The 19,813-nt window shown below is 36.2% G+C and overlaps 1 protein-coding gene across 1 annotated transcript in view; it reads left to right on the forward strand.

Annotated features, from left to right (window-relative positions):
- pdia5 (protein disulfide isomerase family A, member 5) overlaps nt 1-18,887 on the forward strand; it is a 66,580-nt gene extending 47,693 nt beyond the window's left edge. The window contains exons 14-17 of the mRNA XM_051118515.1: nt 576-706; nt 5,949-6,019; nt 13,774-13,908; nt 16,858-18,887. Of these exons, the coding sequence (XP_050974472.1) occupies nt 576-706; nt 5,949-6,019; nt 13,774-13,908; nt 16,858-16,938 (418 nt within the window). The 3' untranslated portion in view covers nt 16,939-18,887. The remainder of the gene's footprint in view (nt 1-575; nt 707-5,948; nt 6,020-13,773; nt 13,909-16,857) is intronic.
- The last annotated feature ends 926 nt before the right edge of the window (nt 18,888-19,813 follow it).

The raw sequence follows: 19,813 nt of genomic DNA on the forward strand, positions 1-19,813 counted from the left end.
GGGTTTTGTTTAGTCCTGAGGTGCAGTCATGTTTGACATTGTGATATGCATATAAAGTGGCCCCAAAAAGTGTTAACATTGCAGTAACAAAATGTCAAACCATACACATAATCGTTCAAACATTTGGGGTCATTCCATCATTTTGTGATTTTATTTAATTTTTTTTTTACCCTCTGGGGTCTGCGGGGGTTTTTGGGTCCTGGAGAAGTTTTGACATCCCCTGACATTTGTGCTTTTTCAGTATCTTAAAACATATTAATGGCTAAAGTCTGATTACACTGTAACTGGGCTGCAAAAATATGTAAGCAACATGAATTATTATAGAAATTATTTTATGTAATTAAATGAAATTCTGGCTTTAATGTGTAAATACTTTTACAGCCATTCAGTTTCGCTGAACTCACAGGTGCAAGTCTAATTACATCTGCATTTTATTCCGTATATTAAAGTGATTATGAAAATTTGCACAGTTAATACATAATGACCGAACTTGGCTGTGAGTGTTACAGTTTCAGAGATCTCAGCCTAACAGCTTACCTATTTATTCACAGGCTTTTTCTCTCTGTTTCTCTCAGTCCCCAGGCCCCACCTCCTCCAGAGAAGTCGTGGGATGAGATGCCGTCCAGCGTGAGCCACCTGGGAGCCGAAGACTTTAGAGAATTTCTGAAAAAGAAGAAACACGCCTTGGTCATGTTCTATGCTCCATGTAAGCCTTCTATTTTTTCAGAAATACTGCAGCTGTAGTTTCTCAAAGCACGTTTCAGGCTTCTCCTAAACCTTTTAGCTTTATAGGGAAATGAATCAGAATTTTTCTGCATCCTCCTAAAGCATCACATGTGATTGCAATTATATGGAGGACTGAAATGCGCAGGTGGCGTAACATCTGCCAAATTGCACCAAAGCTTCTTGCATAGTTATTACAATATTTAAAATATTTATAATAAGTTATAACATTTAAATATGATGTTTGCATCTCTGATATTGTAAAAGCCATTTTAAATGTTTAGGCTCAAGGAAGCAAAGAGAGATTAATTACTTGTGCTTCTGTTCTTCCTCTGTTATTATTTTTGAAGACGAAGTTTAATGCAAATCATTATTATTCATCTGAGTTATATAGTCTTTTTTACATATTACATATTGATCCATAGCAGCTTTACAAACAATAATGTCTTACAGAAAACTCTCAAAGAGCAAAACAAAGGTGACCATGGCAATGAAAAAGAAAGAAATAAAGAAAATAACAAAGACAGTTAAGATTTTTTCAAATGCATTGTTTTATTTATTAGTTTTTTTTGCATATAATAAGACTGAAGCTTGTCTTTTTTATATTGTACATCTGCAACAAAATGCCCCAGATAGTAGCCAACTCGTTGTGACACTCTTCCAATTTGCACAGATGCTACAATACATTTCAAACTGTTTTGAAATCTGGCCAACCAGTCGCCAGGTCTGCGCATTGTCACTAGCAAGAGAGAAGCGATGAGCAGTAGCCAATGAAATTGCTAGAGGAGGGCTAGACAGTGGGAAACAGGAGCCAAAAACAAAACATCAAACTGCTGCCCACGTCTCCCCCAACACTGTCTCATCTTATTGGCATTCGGCTCATTTTCTCCTTTTTCTTTCCTTCATGTTGTTTGTTGACATGTTGTCAAGAATTGTAGTGTTGCTATGTGCCTGCATTTGTGTGTAGACAAATCTCAGGATCATAGCAATAGACATGGAAACTCATCTTGTAATTTGATGCACGTTCTCTGCTGTTGGAAAGTTTGCACCAACGACATAAGAAACCAACATAAAACAAGAAACTGTGTGCAGGTCTCTTCAAAATATTGGATGATCAAAAAATTGATGTACAAAAATAAAACAATGCCAATATTACAAAATATAACATTAAAATCTGTATCAATCACTCGTTTTTCTTGGGGAAAAAAAAAAAAAAAAAACTTTGTCTAAGAGCAACTCCAGCAGATGAAGTTGCAGCAGGAGTCCGTGTCTCCCACGCCTCCCCTGAGCCCAATAAATTTTAACAGACTAATGCAATTAATCCTGCCTCTTGCGTGTGTTTCGCAAATCAGTCTGAATGAACAATATAATGCTGCTAATGGGAAGACTAGTTTAAGTGAACAACTCACACACTTAGATATAACCACTTTGTTACATCAAAATAAGACTTAAAATGGCATGAAAACATGATCTGTGGGAGTTTTTAGTGAGTAATCAGCTTGGTGAAATTTCGAGTAAATTTCTGTGTCTGTGACCAATATTTACAGAGCTTTGGTGACTGATGAATTCAAAAATAGTTAAAAGTTAACTAGTAAAAATCATAAATTCGCAAATAAAATACATTGTTTGAACTGTTACTGTTTTTATTGTTTTTGAATAAATGTAAAATGCTTAAAAACACATTACATTAACACAAAATTATGTCATTATGTAATCCACTTGTATTACATACTTTTATATGTATTTCTAAATAGTAGATCAGGATTTTGGGCTAAAAAATTATCTGGAAATGTTTTCCCCCCTTTAAATAACAGCTGATTTGACTCTTGTAGAGTCGCGGAACGATTAGTCGTGATTAATCGATTCAGAATTAAAGTTTGTGTGTTTATGTACTGTGTATATTTGTTATGTATATATAAATATACACACATGTATATATTTTTATATATTGTATGTATTCAAATGTATTTTCCATATAAATCTAACATATGTTTCCTTCATATATACGTGTGTGTATTTATATATACATAATAAATATACGCCGTACACACACATATAGTAAGTAAACAAACATATTTTTTAATTGATTGATCGTGACTAATCGTTTTGCAGCTCTACTCTTCTGTGCTAAAATTTGCATCAGTCACGTCGGCGGCGATAGCCTTGTGGGCAGCGCGCCGGCATGTTGACCTCCGGGCGTCCCAAGTTTGCTATCCACCTTATTTTTCAATGCTGAAGTAAGCTGTTTTCTGGTAATGTTACACGTCCGGTTCATAATCTGCCATAGGGAAATAACAAGAAGAATATTGAAGTGCAGTAAATGGTAAAACAGTTTGCACTGCAAACCAGTGTGTTCATAATTAAGATAATACATTAAAATAATATGGTAAGACACACCAGTTTGCAATATCAAGCAGCAAAATGAGCTTTTCGTGCAGCTAAAAATAGTTGGAAATGGATGAGACTGGAAGCCAGACACAAAAAAAATTATAAATGGCTGCACCCACTCTTATGGGAAAGATAAGGTGGATACTGCCATTTATCAAAAATAAATGCCAAAATGCCAAAAATAATGTTAAAAAAAATTGCATCAGTCATTGGACTTTTTCAGTCTGTGCAGCACCACTGTTGGTTGTGCACACATTTGAGAACATAATTTCATATTAACATGCCCTTTTTTTGTTATCATAACTGAGGTGTATAACATAATTGCAGCATGTACTCAATGAACAATGCTGTAATTATTTAGCATTAGACCATATTGTGTCACACTCCACATCTACTGACCTCTTAGACTCACTGGATCCTTTAATTACAGCTCCTTTCTAGATGTAATGACAAATTTAGCTTTTATATTGGGTTTGACACACTGTTAATCAAAACAGTTCATTAGTGATACACATGATGATGTGAATAGAGCCCATTTTAAATATACACAGAGCTTTATTGAATGATTCCATCAGCGCTGCTTTGTTCTGGTGAACGGCAACATTCGATGAACACGAAAGTGGGCAGCTTTCATCACTGTAGAAGCAACTTTCTACTTAATTATAGGGCAGGTCTTCACATTTGTACAGAACTGAAGGTTTAAATATCACCTAGCTGCCCTGATAATAGTGGTAACTCTCTGGAGCGAGCATGATAGTTGAAACAAGATGTTCTTATCAAGCAGACTCGAGACTTACAAGCCAGATGTCAACCTCCAGTGCATTCAAGGGCACGAATGTTGCAGTGCACTGGAATGATTTTGACAACAGGACCATTCTAGAAAGTCGGTTGAAATGCACTCCAAATTTCTTCCTGCATATGACGAAAAATTATTATGTGCTGTTATAGGAGACACTTCATAACAGCAGTTCACAAATAATTTACTCACCCCCTTGTCATCCAAGATGTTCATGTCTTTCTTTCTTCAGTTGTAAAGAAATTATGTTTTTGTGGAAAACATTTCAGCATTTTCTCCATATAATGGACTGATATGGAGCCAAAATGCAGTTTAAATGCGGCTTCAAACCCAAATGTGGTTGTAAATGATCCCAGCCGAGAAAGAAGGGTCTATCTAGTGTATTGATCGGTTATTTTAATAAAAAAGAATACAATTTATATATTTTTTATGCCAAACGCTCGTCTTGTCTTGCTGTGCCTGGACTGTATTTGTTACGGTTCAATACAGTTAGGGTATGTCGAAAAACTCCCATCTCATGTTCTCCCTCAACTTCGAAATCGTCCTATATCGCTGTTTTACCTTTTTTGTTAAGGGTTTTTGATCTTCTTGATTTTTTTGAACATGTAGTCCACTTTGCAAAGACTGGGCCGGTACTTCTGCAGTGATGTAGGATGATTTTCAAATGATTTTTTAAGTTAAGGGAGAAAATACGATTGGAGTTTTTGAACATACCCTGTCTTGAGTCAGAATACACAGAGTTCAGGGAGAGAAAGGCAAGACAAGCGTTTGAGATTAAAAAGTATTTACATTGTATTTTTTTTTATGAAAATAACCGATCGTTTCGCTAGATAAGACCCTTCCTCTTGGCTGGGATCGTTTACAACTGCATTTGGGATCGTTTGAAGCTGCATTTAAACTGCATTTTGGAAGTTCAAAATTAGGGCACCATATCAGTCCATTATATGGATAAAAATGCAGAAATGTTTTCCTCAAAAAAAATAATTTCTTTACGACTGAAAAAAGAAAGGCATGAACATCTTGGATGACAAGGGGGTGAGTACATTATATGTGAAACTTTGTTTGGGAAGTGGACTTCTCCTTTAAGTACAGCTTCTATCCACGCTTTGACTACTTGATTAGAGTATCTAACTGGGCACCGAGACAGACTCGCACTGACCTCGCATGAGTTTGGAGGCCTGCCCAGCCTTTCTTCTCCTCATATAATGGCAACATGAGCCAAAAGGGAAGGTACACAACTTTATGCTCCATTATTTATAATGACCCTCGTGCGTCTTAAATTAGACCGCTTGTTCCTCACACAAACAGGCTTTTGTTTGCTGCCCTGCAAATTAGAACCGTGCCATTAACTGCCATTTAAAAGTCACCAGTTTCCAAAGTGAACTTACTTACTTGAATAACTTTCGTTTGAAAACGTAAAGTAGCACAAATGTGTGCAAACAAGATTGCGTGACAACCTAAACTAGCACAGTAAATGAGATGGTTGTCCCATGGCTGTGTAGCCATGCCATTTGGCAAGTTTTTAGCTGTAGGCAGCTGTTTATTCGATGGAAGTTGCTCATTTGAAACACTGAACACCAAATGCCATGCATAATTTATAAGAATAACACCGTTAGCATCAAAACCACCTCTTAAGAACATGACGGAAATTAAAGTTTAGGACTTATGACTAAGGAGGGTAGAAACTCTCGCCTATTCTTTAGCAAGTTTGATGGACACATATTGCCTCAGGAAAGCCCCCGCTGGGCCGTCTGTGAGAATAATAAAGTGACTTTTGACAAGCTATAAAGTTGAATTTTGTCAGTTTAACCAGCTATACGCAGGCAGTGATGAACTCTGTGCGTATTTGTTTGTGTTAAGCCATTGTCGTGTAAGTAATGTCTTTTAATTTGCTAAGAATTCTGCTTTAGTATTCGTCTGTGTATTTATCTATTTGTGTACGCTGGGATACATCGCCTCTTGCGTTTTTTTTTTTTTTTTTTTCTCTGCATTATAAGGTGAGACAGCTCGATGAATACTTATATGTTACTGTTTTCCCCAGGGTGTCCGCACTGCAAGAACGCCGTCCCTCATTTCACCACAGCAGCTGAGCTGTTCAAAGAGGACCGCAAGGTGAGGCTCAACGCCATTAAGGAGATTTCCAGCCACTCTAAATAACAAACGCTTTCAAATGACTTCCAGGTTCTGTCAAGCGCAATCAGGTTCTCCCTCTCTCATTCAGACAGCCTTCACACATCCTAGAATTTAATCTCTTTTCATCTCCAGAACGTTCTCAAGGTTTTCAGTGTCACAGTCTCTGTGCTGCCTGATGCTGTTGACCTTCAATCTTCTACCTCACTTGTTATCCGTCTAGTATTTCTCAGTTGATTTCTGTATTATAGTGCAAGGCAGATGGTGCTGCCTCAGTCATGTTTGGTCAGTTTAAGTCAAGCACTCACTAGAAGACCTCTTCACCTTTTAAAAGACTTGTGTTGGAGTGTGGATGCTTAAGGCCTGTGGTTAAATCAAACTTTATTGTCAAGTGTTAGCTATTACTGTCATTATTGTCACTCCTAACCCATTTGTCGTAGCACATTAATGCAGGTGATTAATTTTTCCAGTTTAATGGCATAAAATATTTAATACAGTTAATACAAGGCAGGACTAGGGTTGGCCACCCCACTCACAACTGCTGCTTCTGTCTCTCTCTCTTTTTTTTTTTTGGACAAGAAGTGTGTTTTAGTCGCAGAATGTCTTTTCAACCACATCAAATGAGAGACTTATTAGACGTGCACTCCAACTTCACTAGTCAAATAAGCGGAAACTGTACAGGTGACTGTACAGTAGAACAAAAGTGAACTGCGGTCAGATGAGATGTTGTTAGGCCATATGTCAGTAAAAATTCATTTAGCTGTCCTGTCAGCCGTTATCCTGTGCTCATAGCGCGTGCTCTTCAATTCCATGCACAAATGCAGTGGTGCATGCAGTAACTTGTATCTTTTCATATTATAGCCTGGATGAAACTACGAGCATTCGTGTCATATCCGCGTCATGTTCAGCAGTGGTAGCTCTTAAAGTAATAGCAGCCAAATAACCTCAATAACCCAGCTTCTGTGATGTCTGTCAAAAAACAAAAGAAAAAAGGAAATTAATAACTTTTGTAGCTTTAAGGATTCATCTATATTTAATTTAGTATTTAGTGTTTAATAACGTTATTCAATTTCTGTTTCCTACTTGCTGAAGGGCACGGGTAAATAATGATTTTATGTGAAGATTGTTCACTTAAGTTATAAGTTATTTTTTAAAGTCTAAAAATATTAAAATTGATAGCTCTCAATTATACTGTAATATGGCCAATATAGTCAATGGTTAAATATTAGGAAAATAAGAATAATTTCCTAGAGACACAGGTAATATCGATATCAGTGATACCTTGAGTTATAACAAAAATTATACATATTAAAAATATACTGTCTTTTTTGCTTCTACATTCATTTGAAGATTGAATGTGAAATTTATTGCTATTTAAAAGTATTTTTAATTTTAATGTTAGGTTGGATCGCACATTTTTCTGAAATTAATCGTGACTAATTTCAGTAAAATGTGCAGTTAATTAGCACTACTTTCTTCATTTTATTTTTTTTTTTACATTTTGAAAAGAAAAAAAAATCAAAATGACGACAACAGTTCTTACTGGTTCTCTCATGACATCAGTAGCCAGATTTCCATGCCTTGTTCAATTTATGACATACTGACACAGTTCAAGTGATTTGCATTGCCATCTTTATCACATCCATTGTGGACAGCCTCAAGATGTTGGCGTATTTCAGTCTAGAGTTGTTCGGGTTCGGTACTTTCGGTACTGGAATTTTAAAAACATCCATTTCCCGCTCACATTTGAGAGCTGTTGAGCCAATTTTTAAACATCGCTGATTGGCAATGGTGTTCACATGCTCAACAGACATGACTGTGGTTGGCTACAATGATAAGCGCTTCACGCTCCTCACCGAGCACTCACACATAAGCACAACGGGAAAGCGGGAAATGGACGTTTTAAAATTTCAGTACCGAAAGTACCTAACCCGGTACCTTTTGACAACCCCATTTCAGTCATTTATTTATTTTTTGGCTAGTTAAAGTTATGGCTTGTGACTGAAAAAGTTAAATTCAAACCCTGAACACAAGCATTGCCTATAGTGGCTGCGATCAGCTCCGGTGGCCGTGTTGGAGCTATAATGCACCGCAGACATGTGCAGTATAAATAAAGGGTTATCCAAGCATTAATGGCATGGAAAACACCACATATGAGGTGTTTCTTGGAGGTTGTAGTGCATTAAATAATGGCCATGTGACTTTTACGTACGCCAGGTGACCTGTAAATGTGAAGTAACTGTTTCCATTGCCGCTTTGCAATATATTTATATTGCATTCATATTGTGTTCATATTTGAGTTGCCTCAAAAACCACATGTGAGTGTAAAAACTTTGTGATATATGGAAGTTTTTGAGAAATGAATGTGTTTCCATTGGGCATATTTTGATTTTGCAATTTCTATTTGCACAATTTGAAGAGCAATAGTAACACGGCTAATTATTCTGTCCATTTCCTGCTCGGCTAATTTGCAAACTGTTTGTAAACAACAATCCCAATCATCAGATGGTCTTAATGAAGTGGAGGCACTTATTCTCACATCTGTTTTCCCCTCATGCACAAGTGCGATTAGAGTTGGCTATGATCTGTGGCATTTTGTTGCAGACTAGAGAAAGACAACACATGACGGGCCGACAGGCTTAAGTCTTGTACTGTGCTTGGCTTAACTTTATATTCACACATTGCTTTCGCTTTGACGAGTGCCGACGCTTCCACTTTTTTCACACTTCAGACACGTCTTTCTGAGTAACACTCCATCTCAGGCGTCTCCACACTGACATTTTGTCATTCTCTAAATCTTTCCTATTTCTCCCAAAACTTCTTTGAAAGTAGCTGTCTCTCTTTTGGATCTTCAGAGGCCTGTAAAAACATTTCCTTTGGCTTCTCTAACAGCACACATTTATCACTGCCCACAAGACGTTGTGATGTTGAATTGTTATTTGCAAATGTCTATAATTCATCAGGTACAATGTCAGCCCTCTTCAATGTCCCTAGTGCTCTTAAGTTTAAACTTGCACATAATTCAGATGAACAGCAGTTGGAAATTCACTTTGCCAAAGAGTCGATTGGAGCCAGTTTTATTTTTTTGTCTTCGATTTTGTGCTAACGCCCTTATAGATATTATTAAAAACAGATACTGTTTGTCTGAAGAACAAAAGCTCTGTTCATAAAGCTCCATCTGCTGGTTTTTCCAAACAGTGAGCCACTTCACAGCATCCTTTAATACACAATCATAGTTATTTTTCTCACATGCGTAAACCTCTGCTCCTTGAATCTCTCAGTAGAGCTGAATTCATGAGGCATGTGAGACCACATGAGCATCAGAAGCTTTTTTTATTATTTACACATTACACACAGGGCTGTTAAATGCTTGATTGTGACTGGTTGACAAACGTTCTAAGCCGTGCAATTATTTTCCAGCAAATGTACAGCTATGAAACACAGCTGTAACCCACAAAGACCAAACAAACAATTATGACAAACAGTAAGATAAAAATGACAGGTTTTTCATGTTTATGCCATGTTCTTTTTTTTATCTATGGAAAGCACTTTTTTTTTTCTCCCGCTTACACTCTCTGCACACACACACACACAGACAGAGACATACGTGCACACAAATTTGTTGTCAGCAATGCCAATTGACTTTTTCAATAAAACAGAGGCTCAAACCTCTGTTGCATGCTCTAAAATGACATCTTAAATTTAGCAACATAGGCTTGTGGTGAGATGAATAAGAAATTCTTTTTACACACAAGCATTTTAAAGCTGAATGTCTTTCGGTGTGATAGCGATGGTATAAGTGAAATTGATCGACGGCCATTCAATTATTGAAAAGTACTGCATGGCTGTATTACTACCTCGGGTGTGCATTATTTTTTAATAATTCAACAGGCTGTTGTCAATTATTCCATAGTTCATATCCTGTATATGAAACTGCTCACTCATTCACTCATCCATTATTCACTACATAGTGAATCCTATACTTCACTATATGGAGAAAGGCTGAGTGAAAATGAGTTACATATGAAATCTTCCAAGAACACTTCCAATCTCACCTCTCATACTGAAATGCATTTCCAATTTTTTTGTTGATGATTTATTTATGAACTTGTTAGGATGTATACAAAGATAAAGAACATAGGATGAGACCAAAATGGAAACTGAAAGAAAGGAAAGAAAGGGCTGCCATATTTTAGCAAATCATGTGTATAATGGCTTTCACAATGGAATTAAATGAGTCGTCTTGCCTTAAAGGAGAAGTTCAATTCCAGAACAAAAATGTACAGATAATTTACTCATTCACCAAGATGTTTGTGTCTTTCTTAGAATAGATAAGATGAGCGTTTGAGGTTAAAAAGTATATAAATTTTCAATTTGTGTAGAAAATGACCGATCGTTTCGCTAGATCAGACCCTTCTTCCTTGGCTGGGATTGTTTAGACCCCTTTAAAGCTGCATTTAAACTGCATTTTGGACATTTAAACTTGGGGCACCATTAAAGTCTACTATATGGAGATGATTCCTGAAATGTTTTCCTCAAAAAACATAATTTCTTATCAACTGAAGAAAGAAAGACATGAACATCTTGGATGACAAGGGGGTGAGTAAATTATCTGTAAAAGTAAACGTCTCTTTTAATGCCAATAAAAAACAGTGCAATAATAGTAAAGAAAATGGCAGGCCAGGTCCAGAACACATGGATTAGGGTAACTGAAAAATTTAATTCAAACCACATATGGATGTAGTTTAAATTGGGTTCACTTTTCCAGCTACAAACAAAGAGCTGAATATGCCAAGCAATCAGATATAGCTTTTTGAGATTTTTTTCCCCCCAATTTTATCCATTCATGCATCAGAGTAATTCTAGTACAGTTTGCCAAAAGGACAGATGAACTTGCAAATAAATGTGACTTTGACACTCAAACAAGAAGCTTTGTTTAATGATATCAAGGGTTTGTGTTTCTGATTCCACTTTGTGTCCAATTATCTTCTGGTTCCACTGTACGTCCTCTCTTCTCATTAGTGCTTATTTCCTTTATGTACAGTGCATTAGTAAACATCTTGAATGTCCTTCTAGCAGCACAAGGCTTAGAACCTCATTCCTTCAATTCTTAATAGAAAGCCTCTTTGCACTCTTTTGTTTCTGCTTGACTATTAAACAGTTATTTTTTCCAGTGAAAGCTAACAGATGCAGTCCAATTAAATACAACATACTTCAATTGTGGAAAAATGCTAATGGTGTAAAGCCTAATCTTGGTTCAGATGTTCTTTTGTTGACCTGTTTTAACTTAATACCACCAAGTGCAAAGGAAATAACTTCTCCTGTGTAATATTCATGGCCGTTTCATGGGCTTTTTCTTTGTGAGGTGATAATTACTGTCTGAGAAGGATCTCTGTGCCTTTGTGAATGACTTTTTTAACCTCATCCATCTCATAAACCAACCTCTGTAAGCACAAAATCTAGAGCTTCCAGAAGTCTTATGTTGCTTACATCTGCTTATTGGTGAGGTTATAGAAAGATCGGTCAAGTGCCAAGAGGGTATTCCTCTAACACGACAATCAATATCAGAATTGGCCGGCAACCAAATGAACAATCCCTTTCCTCTCCATTTTCTTCTGTCAATATAAAGCCCAAATAATCGCAGACATTCATGTCAACCTCCAATGAAACCCTGTAATCTTGGAGGATCATGTTTAATTGGTGCACTGAGGTCCTAAGCATTGCTTTTTATGTGAGTTGTTTTTATCTTAAAGGAGAAGTCCACTTCCAAAACAAAGATTCACATATAATGTACTCACCCCCTTGTCATCCAAGATGTTCATGTCTTTCTTTCTTCAGTCGCAAAGAAATTATGTTTTTTGAGGAAAACATTTCAGCATTTTTCTCCATATAATGGACTGGTATGGTGCCCCGATTTTGAACTTCCAAAAGGCAGTTTAAATGCGGCTTCAAACGATCCCAAATGCGGTTGTAAACAATCCCAGCCAAGGAAGAAGGGTCTTATCTAGTGAAATGATCAGTTATTTTCAATACTTTTTAATCTCGAACGCTCATCTTGCCATTCTCTCCATTTTGACTCAAGGCAGTTAGGGTATGTCGAAAAACTCCAATCGTATTTTCTCCCTCAACTTCAAAAATCATTTCAAAATCATCCTACATCGCTGCAGAAGTACTGACCCAGTCTTTGCAATGTGAACATGCAAAGAAGATCAAACACCCTTAACAAAAAAGGTAAAAGAGTGATATGGGGTGATTTTGAAGTTGAGGAAGAACATGAGATGGGAGTTTTTAGACGTACCCTAACTGTCACGAACCGGAACAAAAACAGTCCAAGCAAAGTAAGACAAGATAACCATTTGGCACCCTTCTTTCTCGGCTGGGATCATTTACAACCGCATTTGGGATTGTTTGAAGCCATTTAAACTGCATTTTGGAAGTTCAAAATCGGGGCACCATACTAGTCCATTATATGGAGAAAAATGCTGAAATGTTTTCCTCAAAAAAACATAATTTCTTTACGACTGAAGAAAGACATGAACATCTTGGATGACAAGCAAATTTTTTGTAAATTGTTGTTCTGGAAGTGGAGTTCTCCTTTAAGAGTGAGAATACTACATGCCAATTGCACTAGATAGAGTCATTCGTATAGCGTCAAACATGATTGCCATGAAGATAAATGTTTTGAATTATGCAAATAGGGTTTTTGTTTTCACCTTTAGAGTGATAAAATGCACTGAATACCAGTTGACAGGGCTAAAATATGCTTTGACAGCATCTCTTTTTTTAGCAGAGGAAAAAAAGATTAAAATATGCAGTTCGTCAAGAGACATTTATGGTTCATTTGTTTGTTTCGCTAACTGCCGTCCTCAGCTATCCTAAGCATAAATCTTTGCTTTTGTTCTAATGTTGGGTGTTTGCTATATTATTTTATCCTACGCTGCTTAGAATGGCCTTTCTTGACAGGAATGTATTACTCATTTTTCATTACCCTAGAGAAAAACGGCAGGCTAAATTCAGGACGTAGGGGTGCAGCGAGCGAAACGGTTCAGTCAGTGCCAAAGCAGCTGTGCTGTTAGATTTCACAGTTACGTTTTAACACATTAAAATATCTACTCTAAAGGGCAAAGAAGTTTGATTTTTAGGTGCTATTGACTGTCAGCTTCGGGTTTGTATATGTTGCTGTCATTCCTTCGTAATTGTTTTTGCCATATCAGAAGAAGGTTTTATATACAAGCCAATGGTCATCAAGAAGATTCAAATGTGCTGCCATGCAGCCTTATGGATTATTGAGCAGTGTTTTACATCTCTGTAAATTAGCTCTATAGAAACTCAAAGCATTGTTCAATTCAGTCTACATGCTATGCAATATGTATCAATGCAGTTGGGCTGTTTGATTGAAAATGTGTTTCAAATATACAGCTTTCTCAAGAGAAAGTAAATCCTATGGGGGAGCTCGGCACAATGGGTCTCCAAGGGGCTCAGGAGCGTAAACTGTGAAACCATGATCAGACAGCATAATTCCTCACCACACACTACCTCTTGCACAAACTCATGGCTTTTTAATGCTGAAAAAAGGAAGTGTATTTTCCAAAAAGTCCTGATAGATTCAACCACAGCTCTGTATTGTATATCACTTTACTATTGTAATTCTTTTTGATACAACATATGTAAGTAAGGGTATTTGATCTTTGACAGAACTGTTTCATGTCAAAATAATTATGTTTAATTCCTTTCAGATTGCATATGCTGCTGTGGACTGCACAAAGGGACAAAACCATGAGGTGTGTAAACAGGAGGGAGTTGAGGGCTACCCAACATTCAACTATTATAACTATGGGAAGTTCAGCGAGAAATACAACGGGGAAAGAGGGGTAAGTGTTCCTTCATGCGAGTTATTTGTATTTAATACGGTGACCCTATTAAAGTCATGATTTACTTATCCTCAAGGCATCCTAGGTGTATATGACTTTCTTCTTTCAGACGAATCAAATCAGAGTTATAATAAAAAGTGTCCTGGCTCTTCCAAGCTTTATAATGGCAGTAAATGGCTGTTGATATTGTTTAAAGTCCAATAAAGTGCATCCATCCATCATAAAAAGTGTGCCACATAGCCCTACGGGTTAATAACAGCCTCCTGAAGTGAATCAATGCATTTTTGTAGGAAAAATATCCATATTTAAAACTTTATAAACCGTAATATCTAGCTTCCACTAACTGTCGTACAGACAAACATGAAAGAGTGGCGTTCCAGCGGATGATGTAGGACGTAGAGGTTCAGTGAGAATGTGTCTTGCAAGAACCAAGGTTTGTATACAAGAGCAATCGAAGCAAAGTTTTGTTTAGCAAAGTTTTTTTTTTCCTTTACAAATCCTCATTTTGTACTTCTAATTTGTGACCAGTGTTTTGTTTTGCTCTCTCCTCTGCGCTTCCATGTTTATCACTTCTCATCGGTGCTTATGTTACACCTATGTCCTACGTCATCCGCTGGAACGGCGTACTGTTGTATGGCCCTATGTAATCTATTTTATTTTTTTCAGTTTTAATTTTTCTGGATTACGTTTTTTTTCCGTTTAAATTTTTCTCAAATAATGGTAAATTACATTTTATTAATCAAAGAGCATGTCTAATTAAATAAATCATGAAACATACAATTTCACATTAATTTAATAAAGGTTTAACAAAATTGACATGCTTAGGGCACTAGGAAATGTTTTATTTTTTCTCATCATGTTTTATTGTTATTTTCTTGTTGTTTTAGCATGTCTAATTATTTGAATGCATAGTTAATTTATTCAAATTTATTCTTAAAATAGCCTTATGAAAGGTTTTTTACCCTCAGAAATTCTGTGTTGTGTATTTAAAATGTTCTGGTTATCAAATGAAGGCATAAAACATTAATTTCATTTATCTTTTAATTATTGAAAATTAAGCAAACTTTTTTTTGGCAAACAAAGGGTAATTTATGGATGTTTGTTTCAGTTTAGTAGTAGTAGTATTAATAATAGTAATATATTTCTGGCACAATGTCTTCAAGTTAAACCGGACTTTTATTTTGACGGGTTGCCATGTCTACCTTTACACTTCTGTGTGTATATGATATGATGCTAGTTTTCCTAAAATGGAACGGTCAAATGCTGAAATGTGTATGTGTTTATGACATATAGCAGAAGCTAGAGATTATGGTTTATGAAGTTTTAAATATAGATGTTTTTCTATGGATAAAATGCATCGATTCACTTCAGGAGGCCTTTATTAACCCCCCAGAGCCGTGTGGGGCACTTTTTTTGATGGATGGACACAGTTTATTGGACTGTTGAATAATACCACCTATTCACTGACATTATAAAGCTTTGAAATGCCAGGACATGTTTTAATATAACTCCAGTTGTACTCATCTGAAAGAAGAAAGTCATATACACATGGCTTGAGGGTAAGTAAATCATGAGGTAATTTTCATTTTTAGGTGAACTATCCCTTTAAGACACACATAAAAACTGTATGATAGTTTGATAGTATGTATGATAGTTGTATATAAAAGAAAGCACAACCAGAATTTTCAAGCAAAATATTTAAAGTGCCCCTATAATGGATTATGAAAAATTCATAATTTGGTTTTGGGAGTCTCCAACAACAGGTTGACATGCATACAAGATCAAAAAACACTTTTATTGTCTTATCATATGCATTCATTTACCTTATTTGCTCAACGACTTCCAAAACGATTCGCTCAATGAATCATTTGTCCAAACCCCTGTGGTGATTGGTCCGATGACCCAGTCTGTTGTGTTTGGTCTACTGTGTGCAGCGCATTTTGGAAATGGAATGCCCATCACTATTACTCTAGCCAACAGCTCGGTGGCAAACACCCAAACAACCATGGTATATGCATTAGCCCAATACAGAAACATATTGATAAAGCACTGCAGTTTGTCTATTCTTTATCATAACTCCAAGTAATAACATCGATAAACATTGATTATTAATCGACACATTTCTAGACAACTGCAAGAGAACAGATGTTAGCCAAATACCCAGAGACCTACAAGCTGCACAGAGTGCATCCATAATAGGGGCACTTAAATAGGTTTGAAATTATAAGGATTGAATCATGATTGAAATGATTCTGGTCAAACTTTGGATTTTGCACTCCATCTAGTTCCAACCATATATATTATATGTTAAAATATATTTTAACAATTATTTTGTTACCTCTTTTTTATTTTATGGAAGCCCTAGAAAAGTGGTGCTCAACCAGGGGTCTGGGGCCCACTAGGGGGCATCAGCAAACTGCACTGTTGCTTATATAAATATATAAAAGTACTAAAATAAAGTAGTAAATAAACTTTTGGTTAATTCACTTAATGTATTAAATCATACTTTCTGAAAACAAGCAGATTTTTCATAATTACGGCAGAAATGCTGAAAATATCTTATATTTATTAAGGGGCCAAAAAGATTAAGAACCACTGACTTGCATCATCCTGTTCATCATATCATATCCTGAATTCAAAGTTAATTTCACATGCTGATCTGGTGTGTCTGTACTTTTATTGGAAAATGTCTACAGTTAATGTGATGAACTACAGTACACCTGGGACGAGTAAAAAATAATAACAGAGTCAAGTCTAATTTATTTGCAAATGCCACCTGCTTTATTTTGTCTTGGTTAATTTAATACAATGACATTCATACATTTGACTTGTATTTCATGTATTTAGATGCAGGTGTCCAAATACTTTGTGGGGCCACCGTGGTGAATGGTATATTTTTGTATATTATGAGGTAAACGTTTCATTATTTTATTTGTCTACCCTTTACAGGAAGCTGGCTTCACTGGTTTCATGAGAAATCTCAGGGGCCGAGACCAAGAGAAAGTGGGCAAGCGGAAAGAGGAGCTCTAATAGTGGGAGCGTGGTTCCTAAAAATGGGAGGAGCCTATCATTGCACTGTGACTTGGGCAGGGACATCCCAGCACTGATGCCACAGACTTGAAACCTCAGCTAAAAAGGCTATTTTTTTATACAGCTGTGCCCTTATGTTTGTAATACCAATGTACAACCATCTGACCACTTCAGATTTTTTTTGTTTCGTTTTGTTTTGTTTTAATTTCCTCAGACATTTTGTGAAATTGTTTCCAAATACTGTGACTTCAGTTACTGAAATCCACACCTGAAATCTATGCAACACTGGGCCCTCACTCGCCAGGGTCCCATACGTGTGATTGATGGCTGGTGTTTAGTGGGGAAAACCAGAATCGCCAGGATACGTTGCCGTCACTCCCATTCCAGTGAGGAGTATGTGTACAATTGTATCTGCAAATATTTTTGTAAAAAAAAAGAGGAGAAAAAAAAAAGAAAAAAGGAAAAAATGCTGTATGACATCATGGTTTGGGAGTAAAAAAATGGAGAAAGTTGTTGTAGCTGAACTTTGTGGCCTTAAATGTTTGAATAACTGTCGTCCAAATATTTTACTATTTTCAAGAAATACAGTACTAGGGCCAAAACACAAGAGCAAATACAAGGACATGTATTCAAGCAAGTAGTTTTTTCCTCATGTTTTATTGTCAGTTGTGACAGAATAAAATGATGTTACAAAACTGGAAATGCCAAAAAGAAAGAAAAAAACTATTTTCCAAATCAATTCTGGAAGTTTAATCCACAAGAATTTCTGGGCCCTTCACATTCCATTGTAAATTAATGTTTCTGCTTATTTTAAAAGTCTCGTCTGGTTTAAATGTCTCGTCTGGTTATATAGTTTATGACTCCCTGCTTCTGATTCACATTGCTATTGTAGATCTATAACACACATGGACATTTCCTCTTCTAAGCATGGGAATGCTACAATAGGTGATGATGGGATAGATAATGTCTTCATTTTTTGCGGGAGCGAGATGGTTTGCTTTAAGGCAAGTTGAGTGATGCTCATTTAACACATCTCACTGCTTTAAACGGTGTAGTGCCAGAGGATTCGTTTTACTCGCTCTCTGCCAGATGTTGGCACTCTTAGTGATACCACAACCCTTACCAGTATCTCTGTGGCGACTCCACTATTGTGTGTGTGGAAAACTCCCTGCTCTAGGCAGTATACATATTTAATGGTCTTGTAGCTGAACTTTTGTTTTATAATTCAGAGGGTTGGTTCGTTTCATAATGAATAAGGTTCTCAGGGATAGCGAAACACAATTGAAGAGCACTATCGCTCATCGTAATTTGCAATCCAGTTGGGTGTTCTCTATTCACGTCGCCGAATTATGAATTGTTTACATGTGTCTTCGGGAGATGGAACACACAAAAAAAATCATTGAACAGGAATTTAGTTTACATTTCCTTGCCAAATTTGTGGCAAGAAGTACTGAATAAAACATGAGCCAAGGAACGCTGATGCATAGATGTCAATTATATGCAAGATAATGGCTTCAAGTTTAAAATAGTGTCTGTAAGGTTAAAGTGAGATCATATGCTGAATTTCTATCATGTAGCTGGGTCCTGATGAGGGGAAGGGTACAGATAGCTTGCTAGAACATGTTCAATAATAGTCCAAACTGACAGATATATTGGAAGAACGCTTGCACAGGTTTGTCTCACTGCGTGCAACTGCTGTCAAGACATGGTTCGTTTGTGCATTGACATTCACATCAATATTTGGATGGTCGGGGGCCTTCACCTGGTTCCTTTGAGTTATTCTCTTGTAGAAAGGTCTGCTTTGTCTTATCCCAAAGGTCTGTGGAATGTGGGAGCTACCACAATGCCAAGAAGTCACTGTCGCCTTTATTTTTTTGTGCCCAGCCATATGTACAGTTTTGCTGCATTGATGAACACAATGCAAAATAAAAGGCATACATTTCCAAGAACTGTTGTCAGAATTATTCATATAACATCATGTGGGCATTACTTCTTATTTGGTAATAAACACTACTTTTTAAGGGCAAAAATGTTAGATTTTGTTTTGTTTTGTTTTTCACAGTGTTTTTTAACAGTGTTTCATTATTACTCACAACATGCTTCATTATTACAACAACATGCTAAAAAATACCCAGAAAATATTAATAGCCACATTGCACCATACCATTTTTTTACGTTTTGCATAGATAAAGGCAAAAAAAAAAATTATATATATATATAGCTGCAAGCAGCAATTACTGGGGTTAAAGCACTTTAAGGCCTTTAAGCACATAAAAAAGTAGCAGTGTAAAAAGTGGTTATGTTTTATTTAGCAAGCATGCAACCACTTAGATCACAGATGGACAAGACCATTTATAGCCAATACAGGCAATTTACTAAGGAAATATGTGACCCTGGTCCACAAACCCAGTCTTAAGTAGCACAGGTATATTTGTAGCAAAAGCCAAAAATACATTGCATGGGTCAAATTTATCGATTTTTTTATTTTATGCCAAGAATCATTAGGATATTAAGTAAAGGTCATGTTCCATGAAAATATTTTTTTAAATTTCCTACCGTAAATATATTAAGTAATATAAATATATTATTATATATATATATTATTATTATAATTTTGTTAGTAATATGCATTGCTAAGAACTTTATTTGGACAACTTTAAAGGCGATTTTCTCAGCATTTTGATTTTTTTGTACCCTCAGATTCCAGATTTTCAAATAGATGTATCTCGGCCAAATATTGTCATATCCTAACATACCATACATCAATGGAAATCTTATTTATCCACCTTTCATGGACGTCACAGATTACGTATAAATCTCAATTTCAAAAAATTGGCCCTCATGACTAATATGACCAGTTTTGTGGACCACGTAT

The sequence above is a fragment of the Labeo rohita genome, chromosome 9 (assembly GCF_022985175.1).
Source record: "Labeo rohita strain BAU-BD-2019 chromosome 9, IGBB_LRoh.1.0, whole genome shotgun sequence".
NCBI classification, from domain to species: domain Eukaryota; kingdom Metazoa; phylum Chordata; class Actinopteri; order Cypriniformes; family Cyprinidae; genus Labeo; species Labeo rohita.